The 19,298-nt window shown below is 37.5% G+C and overlaps 1 protein-coding gene across 6 annotated transcripts in view; it reads right to left on the bottom strand.

Annotated features, from left to right (window-relative positions):
- The window catches only part of CFAP54 (cilia and flagella associated protein 54), a 295,832-nt gene that overhangs the window by 79,383 nt on the left and 197,151 nt on the right, over positions 1-19,298 (bottom strand). For all 6 annotated transcript variants that reach the window (XM_053226636.1, XM_015070493.3, XM_053226634.1 and 3 more), the window contains 8 exons: positions 18,953-19,160; positions 16,763-16,842; positions 14,964-15,133; positions 7,621-7,726; positions 5,325-5,472; positions 4,399-4,556; positions 4,055-4,231; positions 3,828-3,954 (listed from right to left, as the gene is read on the bottom strand). In XM_053226636.1, coding sequence (XP_053082611.1) covers positions 3,828-3,954; positions 4,055-4,231; positions 4,399-4,556; positions 5,325-5,472; positions 7,621-7,726; positions 14,964-15,133; positions 16,763-16,842; positions 18,953-19,160 — 1,174 coding nt within the window. The remainder of the gene's footprint in view (positions 1-3,827; positions 3,955-4,054; positions 4,232-4,398; positions 4,557-5,324; positions 5,473-7,620; positions 7,727-14,963; positions 15,134-16,762; positions 16,843-18,952; positions 19,161-19,298) is intronic.

Here is a 19,298-nt window from a genome sequence, read left to right as displayed (position 1 = left end):
TAAGAACTCTAGTAGTCTTTACTTTCTAGCATCTAAGAAATATTTTTTAAACTCAATATTCAAATATTTCAATGAACTTGAACAGTAGCACTTAGAAACTTTATCTTTGATAAATTTCAACATTTTCTTATTTTTCAAATGAAGGATATAATCTCTCAGGTCTCTTTCAGCTCCAACATTTCATGATGCTCTACAGAACAACTGTGTTCCTAACATGAGGTTGTTAGTAGGAAAACGTCTGTAAGTCTTATGAAGCTTTATATTTTTCCCAGTAAAAATTTGCATATATTAATAAGCAGTAATTTTGTTTCTATTCAGCTCTATTAGTGGTGGCTTGCTATGCATATTTTATCACTGCAACTAGATGCCAAAGCCATTTGGATAAGGGCCACATGCTGTACTTCTTGTGTGGTCCCGTCATCATTTAAGATAATGAAGGACTGTTGTATTGTTGAAGAGGCATTAGACGTAATCTGTGTGCCCTCACAGACAGACAGACAGACAGACACATAGCAAATATTTTCTGAATGCTGGATAAAATGAGAGGCACTGGGCAAAAATGAGAAAAGAGAAAAAGAAGAGCTCAGGCTTATTAAGTGATTCCTACAATCCAGGTACCATCCCAAGGACTTAAGCATTATCTCGTGTAATCCTCCCAACTCTGAATGGATGTCATTAGTACACTTCACAGAGGACAAAGCAGCGGCACAGTGATTATTTTATTTTATTTTATTTTATTTGCCCAAAGTCATGTGACTTGTAAGAAGCAGGGCTGTGATTAGAACCCAGGCAGTCTGACTCCAGGGCCCACACTCTAAATTATGACAAGAGTAAGACCAGACCGGAGTAAGACCAGAAATCTTTCTCCAGAGTCCATGCTCTTTAATCCCAACAATTACCAATCATGAGTAGATCCCAGGTAAGGGTATGCTAGTAGCATTTTGTCCAAGGCAACCTCATTTTTCAACACATCTGCCTTTTATATGTCTCATTTATTGTTTCAAATTATATTAGAGCTCTTTATTCATATACGACAACATTATCAATTATCTTCAAGTAATTTGGGCACTGACATATACGTACTATATATAAAATCTATGTTATATATAATAAAGTATTAATATATAATAAAAACACTTGCATTGTCTTCTGGATTTCTATTGAAACAATAAAGGGATTTGTTACAGAAATTACTGACAATTCTCTCTCTCTCTCCCCCTAAGAGGATGACAGGCTGTCTGAGGGCAGAGATGATCACTGGCTCCCTCTTGTATCCCCACTCCCCAGCATCATTCTTGCATCTTTCTTCACTGCTATTATGTAAGCAATCAATAATCTATTTTTTAATCTCATAAAGAAGCTCGAGGTTCAGTCATTAGTGGGAAAAATAATCTCAAATAACCATGATGCTTATTTTTGGTTTTATGAAAGTCTCAGAATGCCTTTTTCCATCAGAGGCTTTCACAAAGGAAAAACAATTGTTTAAATGGCTCTATTCTTGCGATGCAATCTATACTCTTCCTATATGGAAAACTGTCGAGAAAGCATCAAATCAGATGATTTTATGCTTCATAATATTGAAGTGCTCCTTTTCCCAATAAACATCAACTCTGTGAAAAAGAAGTTGTGAAACTGATGTTGTTTTGACAGAAAAGCTGCTTTTGGTTTTGTTTCTTAGGTCTGTATTTAATATAATATAACAGAAAGCAAGCTGTTCTGCCTCAAGTGAGTCTAAAAAACAGTGGCACTATTGTCACAGAGTGGTGACACATCTTCAGGATTAGGAAGTCAGGAAAGCAGAGAATACATTTGATTTCACACAATCTGCACAATTTAACACAATCTGTACTTTAAGCTCTTGTAGAAATTGAATATACTGATAATATAACAAACTGTGAACTAAAAATATACAAAAATAGCTCTTATGGGGTCAGATTGCTGGAAGGAAGTCTAGAGGTCAGCTAGGCCAGCCTAATCTCATAAATAAGGAGACTCAACAATATAGAGGTGATACAATTTACCCAAAGTAAAATTCATCTCTGATGATGATGAGGAGGAGGAATCACATAAAATAATAATGAGTAATAATCATGAGGGGTAGAAGGGAGAAGATCCTGGACAGATGATGGTTTGACCACACACAGCTCTCTTGCCCTCCCTTCACACTGTACTCCAACCATCCGCCTCTCCTTAGCTGACCAGCTACTGGTACAGGAGGCAAATGGGTACCAGGAAGTGAGGGGTATGTTTTAAAATGTAGGTTTCTTTACTGTTCAGGTGTGTTTCATTACTGTACAGGCCAGGAGACAACTGCCACTGAAAACATAGTTTACGACAGTTCCCAAGAAGCTGGGGCACACCACATCACACCGGGCCAGACAGAAAAGCCCAAAAGTTGGTCAGGAAGTAGAGGGAGCGAGGGGAAAATGTGGACAAGAATCTTTATTTTAGATGTGGTAGGAAGGGATGGGTAGGTTGGGGTAAACAGGCAAAGCAGGTTTCGGATTAGCTAGTCTAAAATAATTTCAGCGGGCTGAGCTAGTAGTCTGATGATACCTCTCCCAGGGGTGATTAGGGCAGGAAAACAATGGTTCAGAGTGTCAGAGGCCAGCAAAGGCCTCTCTCTGAACCCAATAAAGCAAAGGCCTCTCTCTGAACCCAATAAAGGTTCAGAGAATGGGCTCTGGAATAGTCTCCATTTAAAGGGCATGCTCACAGGATAGTGGTTTGGTAATCTCTAGGCATTGGCTAGCCCCAGGAAGTCCTTCCCTAGTCAGCAGGACCCCAGATGTCAAAGTATCAGAAATACAGAAAAGAAAAAGGCATGACTAATATAGGTTAGAACACAGAGAGCTGCTATAAGATTTCCTGCCCTCTGAGCTGGACAAAAGCCTGGGAGCTCGAGGCAGTCAGCCTTGGGTCAAAGGCCAGAGACGGTGTCCTAGAGAAAGCTTGACACAATCTGTAAGCTCCAGAGAAGGACAGCACTGGTCAGCTCCACTTTGGCTCCAGAAGGCTGTACGTCTCTTGCTTCCTGGTCCACCAGCTCCCATCAGGTCCAGTCAGAGCTGGCTCCAGTCTAACCTACAATCGATTCTTCAGCTCACTTCCTCCCATGAGGCTGCCCCTAGCCCACTCTGATCAGGCTATCCTGGTGTCCTGCACTTCCAGAACAGGTCAAGCTTGTCCTGACCTCAGAACCTACAACACGGCTCTCTCTGTCTCCATCATGCATAACTAGTCACTTGCAATTTAAGGTTTAGGGTTAAATACCACTTCCACACAGAGCTCTTCACCAATGACTCTACTTAAACAGGCACCCTTCCCTTCATTGTTCTTTATCAGCAGAACTCATCCACATATTTCACAAAATGGATCACAATTTATAATTACATACCTATATGTAATGCATTATCGTACAAAGCTTTCTGTACCCTTACTCATTTTCTGCCTGGTACTTGTCAAATATATATTTTATTTTATACAATATTTATCTCTATTAAATTTCATAAGGGGGATATTTTATAAACATTAAAAGATTTTATACAATATTTATAATATGCACTTCTCCGTATGGTTTGTTTACTTGCTTATTTCTACCTCCCACATGAAGATCAGTGACTGTACCTGTTTAACCTCCAGTAATTTCCCAGGACCTCACCCGGAATCTGGCGCACAGTAAATAATCAAAAACGATTCATTAAAATAAATGGAGCCCGAGTATTCATAAATATTGCCCCATTTGAATGTACTCCTAGAATAGCCTGCCTGAAAATGACAATTTCTCATCAGTGACTTGAGTATAATATATGTTAAAGCATTCTTACCAATCCTCATTTTTGTTTTGGCCAATAACATGACATGGGGAAGATAGATATTTTTCAAAGGCTGCGATGGACTTGCAGAGTCAGTGTTTGATAAAGGAAATTCAATCGTTTCTCCGAAAGTTAGCATCTGTGAAAGGAACACTGTATTAGTGACTAGCTAATGTGGTTTTGAATAAGACGATGGAAAAGTCAGTGTCTAAGTCTTGAGGACACAAAAGTGCACCCACCTGTTCAATAAGAATGTTGTGAGCCTGAGTCAACAAACATAATTTTTCTGTTTTTGAAGGAGTTTCCTTGAATTTCTCAGCTTTTGTTAAGTCATCCAGCAAAAGCATGCTTCTCACCAGGGTTAAATGAGATCGAGGGGAAATAAATTCACTTTCTTCAAGCAAATGTATTACAGCCTATTAAAATAAAATTATTGCTTTTGATAGTCCTGTTTCCAATCCACTGAAACAAGAGCTGGCCAAACTGTCACGCATTCAGCATCTAATGGGATTTAAAATTCTCTCCTTTTGTTCTAATCAGAATCAGTAGGTGAATATCAATGTGAATGAGGTCTCCTTCCTACCTGAAGGTTTGTTATGATGTCTGCCTTTAAATGCTTTTCTTGTAGGCCAATGATTACAGCTTGCATCAAGAATTCAGCTTGTAGCTCCCTGTCTCCTGCACTTTTTGCTTCCATGCACCCTTCGTTGATGAGGCTGACGTAATCTGTCATATTGTTTTCTAAAGTGAATAAATGCAGTTATTTAAAATGCACTGAGAAAGTAAGAAAGCACATACGCATAAGACCCCCAATATTCATCACAGGAATATTGTATAATAGAGAAAGGAAGATATAAAGACAGAAAACAGACTCTACATGAAACATTAAAAAAAATGTGCTGCAATTTGGGGGAAAGTACTTTAGGGTATTCCAATGCTACAAAAGTAATAATGCTACATGAAAAATATTTAATGTGAGAGATGGATAGAGATGGCTGGATAGATTTACAAACAGATAATGTATATGCACCAGGCTATGATCTAAAACTTTATAAATTTAACCCATTTAAGACTGACAATAACCCTATGAAATAGGTACAATAATTTCCATTTTTGCCAGAGGAAGAAACTGAGGCATAGGGGGATTAAGAGAGTTGACCAAGGAGGAAGTGGTGGACCAAATATTTGAACCTAAGTCAGGTACCCAGCGACAGAATCTGTGCTCGAGCCCCCTACACTACGCTGCCTCCCTGAATGACAAGAAGACTTGCATGTTGGTATTTTGAAATCTCCTTGCCTGTTTTGCATACATCAGAAACACAGAGGTCATTTTCAGTGTTACGGAAATGACTATTTTTATAACATGAATTCTCTTATTCTGGAAACAGACCAAGCTATAAAGTTGGAAAATGTGAATGTTATAATCGAATGTATCCCAATAAAACCTCCATTACCTAAGTAAAATTAATGTTTAGGAAAACTTTTATTAAGAAAACAGGATATTTGTACCTGTCACAATTCCAACGCCGTGAATCTGTGCAACAAAGGCGGTCACCAATGCTAGGCGGCATCTCAACCACAGATGGATGTTGAAATGTTCTCGAGAATTTAGGGAAGTAGGATCTAGAAACTCACCATCATCTTTATTTTCAGTGGCCTAAACAATATTAAAATGATTGTTATCTTGCCATCTAGTAATTTCAAAGTTTTTGCCTAAATGCTAAATGAAAGTTAAGAGAAGCATCTGATATCATTTAATACTAACTTTTTAATTTTGGAAAATTTGTCTTGCATATTCTATAAAATGGAAAAAATACACACACACACACACACACACACACACACACACACACACACAAAACAAATAAAATGATTCATAATCCCGCCATGCTCTATTAACATTTGGAATATTGCTTTTCAGCTTTTCTCTTTCTTTCTGTACCCATTATAGAAAATAGTTTTGCACTCTGAATTTTTCATTGCAAATGATATTATCAGCAGTATCTAGGTCTTCAAAAATTTTGTGAACATCATTTTAATGGCTGAAGAATAATAAATAATATATTGAGTACTTATTATATTCCAGGTACTGTGTCAAATGCCTTACACACATTATCTTATTTAGTCCTCCCGAAAAGCCAAAGAGGGGTTATTATTTTTTCTGTCTTACAGATGGGAGAAGTGAGACCTAGAAAGGTTAACTATTTGCTTAAACTCCATTACATTTTGGCAGAGGTGGGATTCAAACTTGCATCCTGAATTTAGAGCTCCCTGTCTTAATCCATTGTGCTACACTATTATATGCCGCTCACATTCCAAATGTGTATCATAATTGATTTACCATCTTCGTTACTGCACTTTACAAGGGGTGGCCAATACTCTGGTTTCTCTTCAGATCGTATAAATCTTTCGCCTTTTACAAGGAGGTGGCTAATGTCCAGAGCTACTGAGAGGGAAGGACAAGGGGAGCTTTTCCTAATAGGAGGAATCCATTTTAGACACTTGGGAACTTTAAAACCATCTAGAACAATGTCCATTTGTTCTAGGAATTTCCTGCTATGCATCTCTGACAGTTCCAATCAATCAGCAACACCTAATATCAAGGAGTGGCCAGCAAGACTGAGGAGGGGCTGGAATGTGGATAGCCAGGTGGGAGGCACAGAAGAGGAGGGGGAGCCTGGCCTGGGAACAGAGTAAGAAGTCAACAGAGCCTTCAAGGCAGGATGGTGACTGGAAGGGGCACACCAAGAACTTGAGGAGTCTAGTATTTAGTTTAGCAATACAGGAAAAAATGCCTATCCCCATACCTTCACCTCTCAGTGTCTACATTCCCTGTTACTATTAGACAGCCAAGTCCCCTTCATCTAAAACAGGATTTCTAGACCTCAGCACTGCTGGTGGCTGTGGGGGACTGTCCTGTGCATTATGTGTCTAGGGCGTCCCTGACCTCTATGCACTAGATGCCAGTAGCACCCTCTCTCCTTCTAACAACCAAAATGTCTCCGGATACTGCCAAATCACCCCTGGGAGGCAAAATAGCCCCCAAATGACAACCATTCCTCTCAGTCAATTTTTGAATTAGATTGCTTTTTAGCATTTTTATTGCTTTTAATATAGTAAGAAATGAGTTTCTATTTAGGATAATTAGTTTTGCTTATTTGTAATGACACTAGATATTAGCAATTTTATTAGTAAAGCTTAAAATAATGAGCAAGGATTCTGTGTGATGAATCTTTATGTTTTAATCCTAAACAATCCTCTATCATTAAATTACTTGGTCTTATCAAAATCCAATAAAATTTCAAAGAATTTGTGACACCAGTTGTCAAAGAGATTTCAGAGCTTAAAATGTGGAAGAATCTAACTATGAGAAATCCAGGGTAGGAAATAACACAGGTATCTACTGATGATGCCAAAGTAAAAAATTCAAAAGTGAAATCAGGAGCAAAATAAAGTGAAACAACTTTATTTGCTAAAGAAATCAGATCTCGAATACTGGAAAAATGTATCTGGTGGGACCTCAGTGATTATTACATTCAGTTCCATCAGCTCACAAATGAGATTTAAATTAAACTTAAAATTTTTAATCAAAGAATGTTTTAAAGTTTAAGGGACTTGCCTAAGGTATGCCAATAAAAAAAGGGCATAAAATGGGGCTTGAACATTTATCTCCTTACTCTGAATCCAGTGTTTTCTCTACTTTATGCCTTTATTTCATCCAAGTAATTAGACACTTTCTTAGCATGCCAACAGTTATTATATAGTAAGTATTGTAAAGATAGCCATTAATTAAATTCATACATACAGAAGCTCCCAGAGAGATGGAATTCTCTGTGTCATCTTGTACTACCTTCTTTTTAAAAAGTTTTGAATCCTGGAGAAGTCTAAGTGTAGAAAATACTATTGCAGCACTAAAATAGAAAATATATTTTAAACCTTATTAGTTCTGGCAATCTCATTAATAAAATGAGCACATAAGTATTTTATATGTATCAGAATGTAATTCTCCACTTTTTGAGGTCATAGAACTTTGTTACTTAAGGCTGTACACTTGGAAACTCTTAAGCTAAATTATTACTTACTCAGTGTCTAGCAGAACCAGAAGGCAAACATACTAAGTTAAGAAAACAGAAGCCAGGAGATAGGAATTGTCCTTATTTCCTGTTGCTTCATACATTTGTCTGCACTTTAAACGATCATATTCTCCTCCTCTATAGAATGATAAAATTGTAACTGATGTCACACTTCTTTAAAATGTCTTAATGTATATCAAGAGGCTTCTAAAAATCTATTCCAAAATGAAATTCAAAATGCAGAACAATCTATATACCTGAAAATGCTTATCGTAACATTATTATATAACATGGAAAGACTGGGTGGAAGCCAAATGGACAATATACCCATCTATCTAAGCTCTCACTTGAATAGTTAATAGACAACAACATTTAACAGGTGTTATGAGTTGAATTGTGTCCCCTCAAAATAAAAATTGTGTTGATGTCCTAATCCTCAGTACCTCAGAATGGTAGCATTCTGAAGTAATCAAGTTAAAATGAGGCCACTTGGGTGGACCCTATCCCAATATGACTGCTGTCCCTATAAAAAAGGAAAATTTGGAGAGATAGACATGCACAGAGGGAAGGTGACATGCAGACACACGGGGAAAAGACAGGCATGCCTAGAGTGGTGCCTTTATAAACCAACAAATGCCAAGGACTGCTGGCAAATACCAGAAGCTACAAGAAGCAAGGCAGGCTTCTCCTCTAGAGCCTTCAGATAGAACATGGCCCAAGAACATTGATTTTAGAGCATGGACTCCAGAACTGTGTGAGACAATACAATTCTGTTGTTTGAAGCCACTGAGTTTTTGGAGCTCTGTTATGGCAGAACTAGGAAACTGATAGAACAGGTTAAAAGCAGATCCCCTGGCTTCTTCCTCCTGTGCCAAACCCGTTCCTCTTTCTTCGTCTTCCAACACAGAAGCAGAGCCCAGAATTGCTACTGTTACCTCACCGACTCACATTCTATGTTCTATCCATCAGTAAGTTCTGTCAGCCTCGCCTTCAAAACACAGATACCAGCCAGGTGAGGTGGTGAGGTGCTCCTCACCTCCTCCAGTGCTAGCACTTTCATCCACGCCACCATCCTCTCCAGGCTGTGTGACTGGGAGCTTCCTGACCAGCCTCCCGCTCTGGCTCGTGTTCCTGCAGCCCTGTTCTCCACACAGCAGTCACAGCGACCTCATCAAGAGGTAAATCAGCAAACCATTTTCCTCCATATACGTTCCAGAGACCTCCCGTGTCCCTGGACCGTGGGTCAGTTAGGTTTCTGGCCTAGTATAGGTCAGCTTTATCCATGTCCAGCATGCTTCTGGGGAGGTATAGTCTCTGCTTGTAGGGTCCTAGAGTGTGTACATATGCTCAACGTTTAAATTTTATTTTTAAATCTTCTTTTTTGTCAACTTGTTGTATTAAAAGCTGAAAACATTGTGCCAACACACACACTCTGCCAAGAGACTTTCTCTCTTTTCTTTTTTTTCTCCAGAATCCTTTAAAAAACAATAACTGGTATTTACCGAGTGTTTACCACCTGTCGGGTGCTGTGTTAAGTGCTTTGGGTGAATTAGTTTACTCAATCCCCTCCACAATCCTACAAGCGTTATCATCACAATTTTAATCCTACTATTATCATCACTATTTTATACATTAGGAAATGGAGACAGAAATGTTAAATGACTTGCCTAAGATGACACAACTAGAAAGAAGGGGGCGGGATTAGAACCCAGGCAGCTGGCTCCCGTGCCTGCCCTCTTAACTGTTGCCTATAGCATGACCTTGGTCTTTCCACAGTTCTAATAAGTTTGGTTTTGTTTATTTTGGTACAGTTATTGGTGCCATGTTTATGACTGATACGTACTCGTTGTTGACTGTACCTTTTATCCATGCAAAGGCTCTCTTTGTCCACTTTAATGCCTCTTGCCTTACATTCCACTTAGCAGACATCATGAAATGGGATCATTGTAAAGATTGAATGAGCTATTTATTCTTTCATTTGTTCAAAAATACACACACATAGGAGTACCTCCTATGGGCAAGGAACAAATCTAGGGGCTATGGATACAGTCCCTGCCCTCATAGAATTGGTATTCTAGTAAGAGTGGGGTGAACTTATTAGCAAATGGGAGTGCTTACCAAATAGACCACGCTCAATACATGCGAGCTGTTCTCACTAGGTAGACCAAGTAGGCCAGGGAATATGAGGGGTAACCAAATTGATTTTTTTTCTAAGTTAGTAACCAGAATATAAAGCTTTCTGCGATTATTGAATTTTAAATTCCCAAGATGCTACTGACTTGTTAAAATGGTTTAGATATTTGTAGAATATTTCTTAAGGTATTGTTCGTGACTATATAACTTAAATGTTTTTCTTTAAAATAAAACTAAACAAGCAAGAAATCAACATAAAATGTGACACAGATTCAGTACGTGTATAGGAATGAAAATTCCTCTCCCTGACACCCCTCCCCACTCAAGGATCCTTAAGAGTTTCTAAGGCACCTTGGTTACTGAGCAGCCTTCAAGGCTAGCACAGGATGGCCAGTAGAGGGCCCTGGAAGGAGACAGAGGTGCCCATCCCACCCTTCTGATTGCGAAGACGAAATTCTAACTTCAAGCCAAATGAGGTATGAGGTTTGGGATCTTGCTAACCCCAAAACTTAATGAATAAAATATAAACGGTACTAGTGTGTCCTAATCCACCTGGCACTGCATAGATGCACAATGGAAAGTTTCTAGTCTGTGCTCCACCGCAGAGACAGAAAGAGTAGGATCACTCACTATAAACACTCTAAAATCCCCAAGGAAGGAAGTTTCATTCTGACACAAAATTAAAAGGCTCAAATGGTATCCCATTTAGACACTAAATTAAATAGAAAGGAAAACTTATTTAAAAAAAAAAGGCAGGACTCTGAGAGAGGCAGCCCTAAAAGAAGCAGAAATACAGTTTGAATAACTTTGATCCCATTTACTTCTTATTAACATTCATGACAAAAATGGTCAGTTTGTTCTCATAAAATCCATGCAGCTCACTCTACCTGTCACCCTGGGGAATGTGCCTTTCAATTTCCTTGACACATAATTTTATTAGAAGTATCATAAAATGTCAAGCTAACCATCATTTGGGAAAGGGACTATCCAACACTCTCAGCAGCGCCCAAACAGAAGCTCGTGGGGGGTAAAGTTCACATAGGAGAAACTCATTCATCTTGACAGTAGGCTTCCCCAAATGACAACTCTGCTGCAAAAAGGCAACAACATCAAAGTTTTTGCAGGTTTTGTCCCAAGGGTCAGGTTCATGTATTTAAAATAGGAGTGATTCTGATATACTTGCACATCATTTGCATATGTCTATCTGGTCTTCAAATTAAAGTTCTATTATGACACTACTTTCTGTGGCCATTTTGTAATTTTTAGTTTCTTGTTTCCTTCTTCCTCCCTAAAGAAATAAAAAATCACTCATATCCTCCATGCCCTCATGCAGAGGGCAGGGGGATGAATGAAGGTAAGTGATAAATATTTTCTAGGGCTGCTGGTGATCCCTGAAACAGTTTGGAGAAAAGAGTTCTACATTCTTCTACAGGAAATCATATAGTCACATATTTTGTAGATAGAGAGGGAGATGATGTATTTCTATATATACAAATCATATACTTTCTATAAGAAATCACATAGTAAAGTTTCCTTCTCTTCAAACTTCAAGAGGGAAGGTGATATATTATTATGCTAATTCTATTTACCATTAATCAGCTACCACTGTATTCTGAAAGATAGCTATAAATATAACCATACATTATTTTTTAATATAACAATACTCTAAATCAGTGTGTCTCAAGCTTTTTTTTCCCTCTCAGCACTCATTTATACCCTTAAAAATTATTGAGAATTCCCAGACTTCCATCAATACTTATCATATTAGAACTTAAGCTGACAAATTTTTAACTCTGCTAATATTTATTAATTCATTTTAAAATACAAACAATAAACCCATTACATGTTAACATCAATAATGCATTTTTATTAAGACAGCTATATTTTCCAAACAACAACAAAAATTAGCAAGAAGAATGCCATTATTTTGTATTTTTGCAAATCTCTTTAATGTCTGGCTTAATAAGAGAAAATCTACCTAATAGAAGACTTTCATATCTCCTTCTTTTGTCTGCTATGACATATTGGTGGGTTTTTTTAATATTTATTTTTGAGAGAGAGAGAGAGAGGGAACAAGTGGGGGAGGGGAAGATAGCAAAGGGGACAGAGGATGCGAAGCTGGTTCCTCCCCACTGAGGCAGGGCCCAAACTCATGAACTGTGAGATCACAACTTGAGCCGAAATCAGATGCTTAACCAACTGAGCCGCCCAGGCGCCTCAAGTTATGACATACTGTTTTGGTTGAAGTATATGAAGAAGACTAGGTCTCACAGAGGTAGTTGTTGGAAATAGAAAGAGTATTATATTCTCTTAAAACAATTGTGAATATTCTTTGATACTACACCAAAATGTGACAAGTGATAGTTTCTTAAAAGTTTCTTGCACTGTGAAAGCTAATACCACACACTGATGCTATTTCCTACTCTGGTACATTAAAACCTATCGGTCTATCTTGTTAACCAGGATTTTGGAACAATATCCACTGGTGATTTGGAATATAACAACTCCCTGAGTTATGCAAATCCCCTTAATGTTGAAACATTTCATTATACAGTTTAAAAAAAAATGATGCTTGTTAATATTAATGACTCCCAATCTCATCAGAACTATGTAAGCATTAGAAAACTGTCAAGCTCATGGTAACAAATAGAAATTTTCCAAAATTCTAATTTCCCTGAAAAAGTTCAGATTTTATCATTAGCAACAGATACTATTAGTTGTTTGCCTTAGAAGTGGCATGTTCATTTTGCTCATTTTCAATAAAATGCCTGTCAAACACCCAAGTCTGAAAAACCAGTTTGTCAGTTGCCTTTTGAAATAAAAATGGTGTTCTGTGAAAATAACTGCTTGTTTAGCTCTCATTTAATCACATATGTGTTCTTCCCCAAGACAACCACCAGACTTTGATATGCAGCAAAGATGCTTTAGGAGTATTTCCCATTTAATATTCCCACAGAATATTAAAAATATATTCAAGGATGGAGATTTATAAATGTAATAGGTTTTACTGGTTCATCAAAAGCATTAACTGGATTTTTATTTTATTTCATTTTTTTTTAACTGCAAGCACGCAGCAGTAAGGAGTGTAATGGCCACTAGTAATACTGTTTGGGGCCACTGCTGTGATTCACAGCAAGAGGCCAGAAGTTTTCCTATCATTGCTCTTGAAGCATCAGTGAAAATAAGAACACGATGAAGATGATGAATGACATCTTAGTCTTGTTGTAAAAATAGTTCTGACCTTACAGACCCCCTGAAAGGGTCTTGGAATCACCCCCTAGAAATCTGGAAACCACATTTTGAGAATCACTGCTCCAAAATGGACTAGACGGATTTTCATCACTGTTTAGAAACCACAAAAATTATAAATTTCCAAAAATCTATACTGCTCTAGCATAAAATCAAATTTAGATGTGGTTAATCATGGCATGGTCTTTGGTCAAGGCTCACACTGATGAGATGATTACGTGTTTCCCATCAAAGCAAAGGGAAATTTCTGCTGAATTGATTTCCCCTTTGCAGAAGCCATAGGTGGGCTTCTCTTTTTTCCCACAGCTCTACCTAAGAAAGCGTCTGGGTTTTCTTATCTGCCTGCCCAGATGTGGGGCAGGAGAAGGGGGGAGCGGTAAGGCTTGAAAGCTGTCAGCCATCAAACATCAAACTGTAGTCATACTCTTTATTACGACCGCACCATTTTACAATGATAGCCCTCCACCTCCCCCTGCCTCTACTCCTGGTATCTCCATAACACGTATCACTTCTGACCACACTATACAATTTACTCATTTACTATGTTTACAGTTTACTGTCAGCCTATTTATTATCTATTGTAAGCTCCACTGAGGGTAGGCCTGTTTTCAATATTGTTGAATTGTATCTATCAGTACTGTCTAACAGTATCTATCAGTACTGTGAGTGTCTATCAGTACTGGGATATTGATTTCTCTCAAAAACTAAGAACCATGACTAGCATATTGTAGGTGCCCCCAAATTATTTTTTGACTGTAACTAATGAATGGAAGATAATAAGTCTGTGCATTATTCAAAGAATCATTACTGAAATGTCACAGGGCCTCATCATAGAGCTATTTATTGCAAATGATATGAGAAGGTTTTGAAAATATAGGTCCATGTGGTTTTACTATCCCACTTACTTGTTTATATATCTTTCAGCATATGGATATGGAAACTATTTCCATTCCCCTCTGTATCCTCAGTGTCTAGATAAGAGCCGAACGATGCAGTGGTTAATGGATACTGGTTGGGTTAATGAATGAATCAATGAACAGGTGAAATGAAAGGTCTGATACTAACAGTTGTATCATATTTAAATAATTATCCACTTAAAACAGTTTCTTAAATGGTTCAGCAAAACATAGTTCAGAAAATGTTACTCTTTAATAATAGAGCTTGTTTTTAATATTAACTCTATTGGAATTAAAGTTTTAAAAATAAAAACATAAATAAATACATAAGCAAAGCTCTGTTAATTTGTTCATTCTTTATATGTTGTAAAACATCCTAGGGGCTCCTGGATGGCACAGTTAGTTGAGCATCCAACTCTTGATTTAGGCTCAGGTCATGATCTCACGGTTCGTGAGTTTGAGCCCCTCATTGGGCTCTGCACTGAATGCACAGAGCCTGCTAGAGATTCTCTCTCTCTCTCTCTCTCTCTCTCTCTCTGTCTCTCTCTCCCTCCCCCCCTCCCCCTCTTCAAAATAAATAAATAAACCTAAAAAAAAATCCTAGCTTATGCTTTAATAAAGTAATTGCTTTGTTTAGAACTGTAGTTTTAAGTGTAATAATATATGAAACTCCCCTGAATAATAAAACACAAGCATGCCCTATTAATATTGGAATTGATAAAACTTACACACAGTCTAGGTATATTTGACAAATTAGGGTGAGGAAGAAATTCTCCTCTGTGCTTGAAGAGACTCACCTGTATGCGGCCCGGTGTCTTTGCAGGGCAATTGCAGCCAGCTGAAGCCTGGCCTCTACCACAATCTCCAACTCACCAGCAGAACACTGGGACAGGTCCTTGCGGCCTGGATGCTCCATCTCTGACACAAGGAAGTTTAGCCTGTCCTCAGCTTCTGTCAGTAAAGCTGACTAAAGAAAGAATACCACACAATCACGTAAGTTTAGAGATAATACAAATAATATCTCATTCCTATTTATCAGGTGTTTTTCATGTACTAAGAAAATAACCTTGAATGGAAGACCAAATAGGAAATTTGCACATAATCATCAGAGAAGAGAGCTCAGTGAACAGGAAAAAGGCAACAGAAAACAAAAAGGAGAGTAATGGCAAGAGTAAGCATGTACAACAGTTACCCTCTATTGTGTGCTCAGCCAGCGCTCATTATTCATAGTACTTAAACTGTTCCATAAAGTTGCTACAAACACTAAATTAGCAAACACTGAAGCATTGCTCATAGAGGAAATACAGGAATAAGTTCCTGCTGGCCTCTGGTCACGATATTTTTGCCAACTGATCTACATATAACTTTGTTTAATGTGCGTTTATATTTAAAGACACATTATTTAATATATACTGTAAAGTCATTAACCTTGAACTCATAGCTAATAGCTCTAAAACTCATGCCTGACTAAAGCTTTTATTGCATTAGCGTGGATTATGCATTTAGTCATAAAGCACATCACAGCCTTCTTAGGAATTTAGTATTCTTAGGAATAATAAACAGCATTTCAGTGCTACACTTAGGGGCCATTTCAAATAGTGAAATCACCAATAAAAAGCACAAAAATTCAAAAAACATGGCGATGCATAGACCATGGAAAGGACTCTTATTTACAGTATGAGAGTGGAAACAAAAAGTCAGAGAATTGCCTTGTCCAGCGCAGCTAGGAATGTATGAGTGTGTGTTGGGCAACTGAAATTTTTCTATGCTCTGTGATGTTCACAAATTAACACAAAAAAGAGCCATGAGTATTGATTTTGGAGTTACAAATAAATTTTAGCAGATAGGCTAGTTAGCGAATACTGAATCTGTGAATAATGAGGATTGACTGTATTTCAAGTTAAGCTATGATCACCTAACTGGTAATGTGAAGATAATGAGATTTTATAGCAGACAATCAATAGTAAATACCAACCCAGCATGGCAAAGGAGAAAAGGACCAACAAATCCTTCAAAAAACAGGTCTCTAAAAACTTGTTTGTACAGAGTGGTACACATTATACAAGGACTACTAGGGCAACTGAGTATAATGGCTAAGAATGTGATCTGCATTTCATTAGATGCATGACATTAAGGAATTTTTTTCTGTCTAAGCCTCAATTTTCTCACGGTTCAGCACAACATAGTTCAAAAATGATTAATACCTACATCCCAGAGTTGTAAAAATTAATCATGCAAAGTGCCTGTCACGTAGTAAGCACTGAATAAATGGTAGCTGTTTGTGTTGCTGTTGTCATCACTATTATTATTAGGAAATGAGAAACAGGGAATGGAATACTCAAATCCCATCAAATAATGAATCATATTTTCCACAGTGCCTTAATCATATTTGTAAAGTCAAAGTCTGACAATCTCTGGGCATCTAATTTTCTCACGAGGAGTAGACTCTGTCTCTGGCCCCAATCCATGCTTATGCAAGAAAAGCTACTCAGTCTCCCAAGAGCAAACACAACCCTGAAAGTGAGCCTATCCAGGACCTCATAGTGGACATTTTGGTAACCAGTTTCATATGATTTGAAAAAATTTCCAAACTTACCTTTATTGTGCTAAGTGTGAAGTCATCTTTAATTTTTGCAAACTGACCAAATGAGATTCCCTCGTCCTTTAAACATAATTCTATAAAGACACAAAATTTTTGAAGAACCAAGAATATCTGTGGTTAGTTTAAATATTTATTCTAGTTTATAAAACTCATAATTAGTTGGGAAACTATCCATAAATTTCATATTTAAAAAAACCCACCATGATAATTAGAAACATATTGTTCTATCAAATGGTCCTTAAATATCATATATTCAAAGGCTGAGGATGATTTTTACAACAAATCAGATAATTCTGAAAGGATCTTCAGGATTCTTGGTGATGTTCTTTAAATTATTGGCCACTGATATAGAGTAATGGTTCCTCCTCTGGGATCACAGGACGCCTTAAGGTCCCCAAGGTATTTTGGGTCTCCCAGATATTTATAATATTTCAATAAGATCTCCTTGGAAATGTCAGTAGTTCTACTGATTTGCATAAGCCCCTCACACTAAGAGCAGAGAGTGAGAGTATTTAGAACATCAAAATCCACAATTCTCAAGTATCTCAAAAACCCACAATCCAAAGCCTGTCATTCTGAGCAGGAGGAACCGAGATAATTTAGATCACAGACTCTGCCTACTGTAGTAAAACTGAAATTCTAGACTACAGAGGAGAGGGGGTAAAAACCCCCACAAATCATTATTTGACTAGGAATTCCTGCAAAAAATAGCCACCTAAAGAGACTAAGTTTGTCAAGGGGTAAGAGGAAGTCCAAAATAGCATGGAATTGAACACATCTGACTTCCTTCTTCTTCCAACTACTACCTACTTGGCTCTTCTCCTAAATTAAAGGGCTCTGGGGCAAACAGCTGAGTATGAAAGAGGGCTTGAGAATTGGGAAAGACCCAGCAGAAAGACCTGGGGCTGGGTTTTCTCCCCTAAAAGAGAAAGTGAGAGAGAGACAAAGATCAAAAATAAATGCCTGGAGATTGGCATGGAAGAACGCTGGGATGCATTTCAGAACATGAGAGATCCTAGGAAGAGTTTGATCCACACTGTCCTCCTGCTCTCTCTGCTTCTCAGTGACTTTGGTGATTCTCTGTGTGGCCCCTCCCAGATAATGACCTGCTCCTCCTCCTGGAAAACTGAATAACAAACTCTGTTTTTAATGGCCACCATCCTCTTATCTGTTGACCTCATCATACCCGAATAATAATAAAAGTTACATTTTAAAACAGAGTCAATATTACTCTGATATCCAAACAGGACAAAGATACTTCAAGAAATGAAAACTACAGAACCATACTTATTATGAATAAGGATATAAAAACCTTCAACAAAATACTAGCAAACAGAATCCAACAACATATAAAAGGAATTTATACACCATGACTAAATGCGAGATAGCCCAAGAATGCAAGGTTGGCTTAAACACTCAAAAATCAATTAATGTTGTAAACCGTATCAATGGAATAAAAACCAAAAAACATGGAAGCATCTTAATAGATGCAGGAAAAGCACCTAATAAAATCCAGCACCTTTTTATGACAAAATCACTCAACAAACCACGAATAAAAAGGACAGTTCCTCACCTGATAAAGAACATCAATGAAGAATCCAGTTAACACCATACTTAATGGTGAAAAACAATTAATCTTAGGGCAATATCCAATACAGTTGAGAAATACTTACCTATGACCTATAAATCCTATCCATGGGTATCCCATCCCATAGAAATATATACTACATGATAAGAATATGTAGCACTTCAGCCCTATTCCTAGAAACAAAGTGAATGTGCAGCAATAGTGGGATGGTTAAACAAGCCGCGAGATATTCAGCATAGAACACGGCACAACTAGAATAGCAGAACAAACAAAGCAGTTGCCTTAAAGTGGTTTTAGTGAAGCTTTTATGCATAAAAAACATAAGATGCAGAAAAATGTAAAATATATCATTTTATAAATAAATGATGAATCCTATTTTGTATGTATATATATGAAAAAGTGTATGAATACTGATATATGTGGACAGAAATGGATATGCATATACCTAACATAGGCACATATGTGTGTCATTAAGTGTGCTTAGAGAACAATATGGAAGAATGTATACTAGATTGTTCATATGGATTATTGGGAGTGGAGTGGGAATAGTTGGGGAAAGAGGAGAAAGAGAAGTCAAAAATGAAACAAAAGATTACCTTTCAAGTTTTGAAAGTTTGCTCTACTCTTCTCAGAAACAAGTCCATGGTAGATTGTTTTCATTGAATTTTCTGGGACACAATTTATTGTTGCAGCCACACTTATTAAAAAGTAGGCTTTAATGAAAGAAAACTTATTTAGGAGATGTGGTTGGCCAACTGTGACCAGAATTAGAGGCAATCCTTTACTTATTAATTCATCAAGTGCCTTAAAAAATGAAACAAAAAAAAGGCAAATCAGTAAAGTATTGTTTTCAGTTATTATTAGTTTTCATCCCTTTTTGCATTCCTCGTTTGGTGTTGGATGAAGGAATACACTATACACATGAGGTACCTACCATACATG

Source organism: Acinonyx jubatus, chromosome B4 (assembly GCF_027475565.1).
Source record: "Acinonyx jubatus isolate Ajub_Pintada_27869175 chromosome B4, VMU_Ajub_asm_v1.0, whole genome shotgun sequence".
In the NCBI taxonomy this organism is placed as follows: Eukaryota; Metazoa; Chordata; class Mammalia; order Carnivora; family Felidae; genus Acinonyx; species Acinonyx jubatus.
The sequence above is the reverse complement of the archived record's forward strand: the minus strand, read 5'-3'. Positions and strand labels throughout refer to the sequence as shown.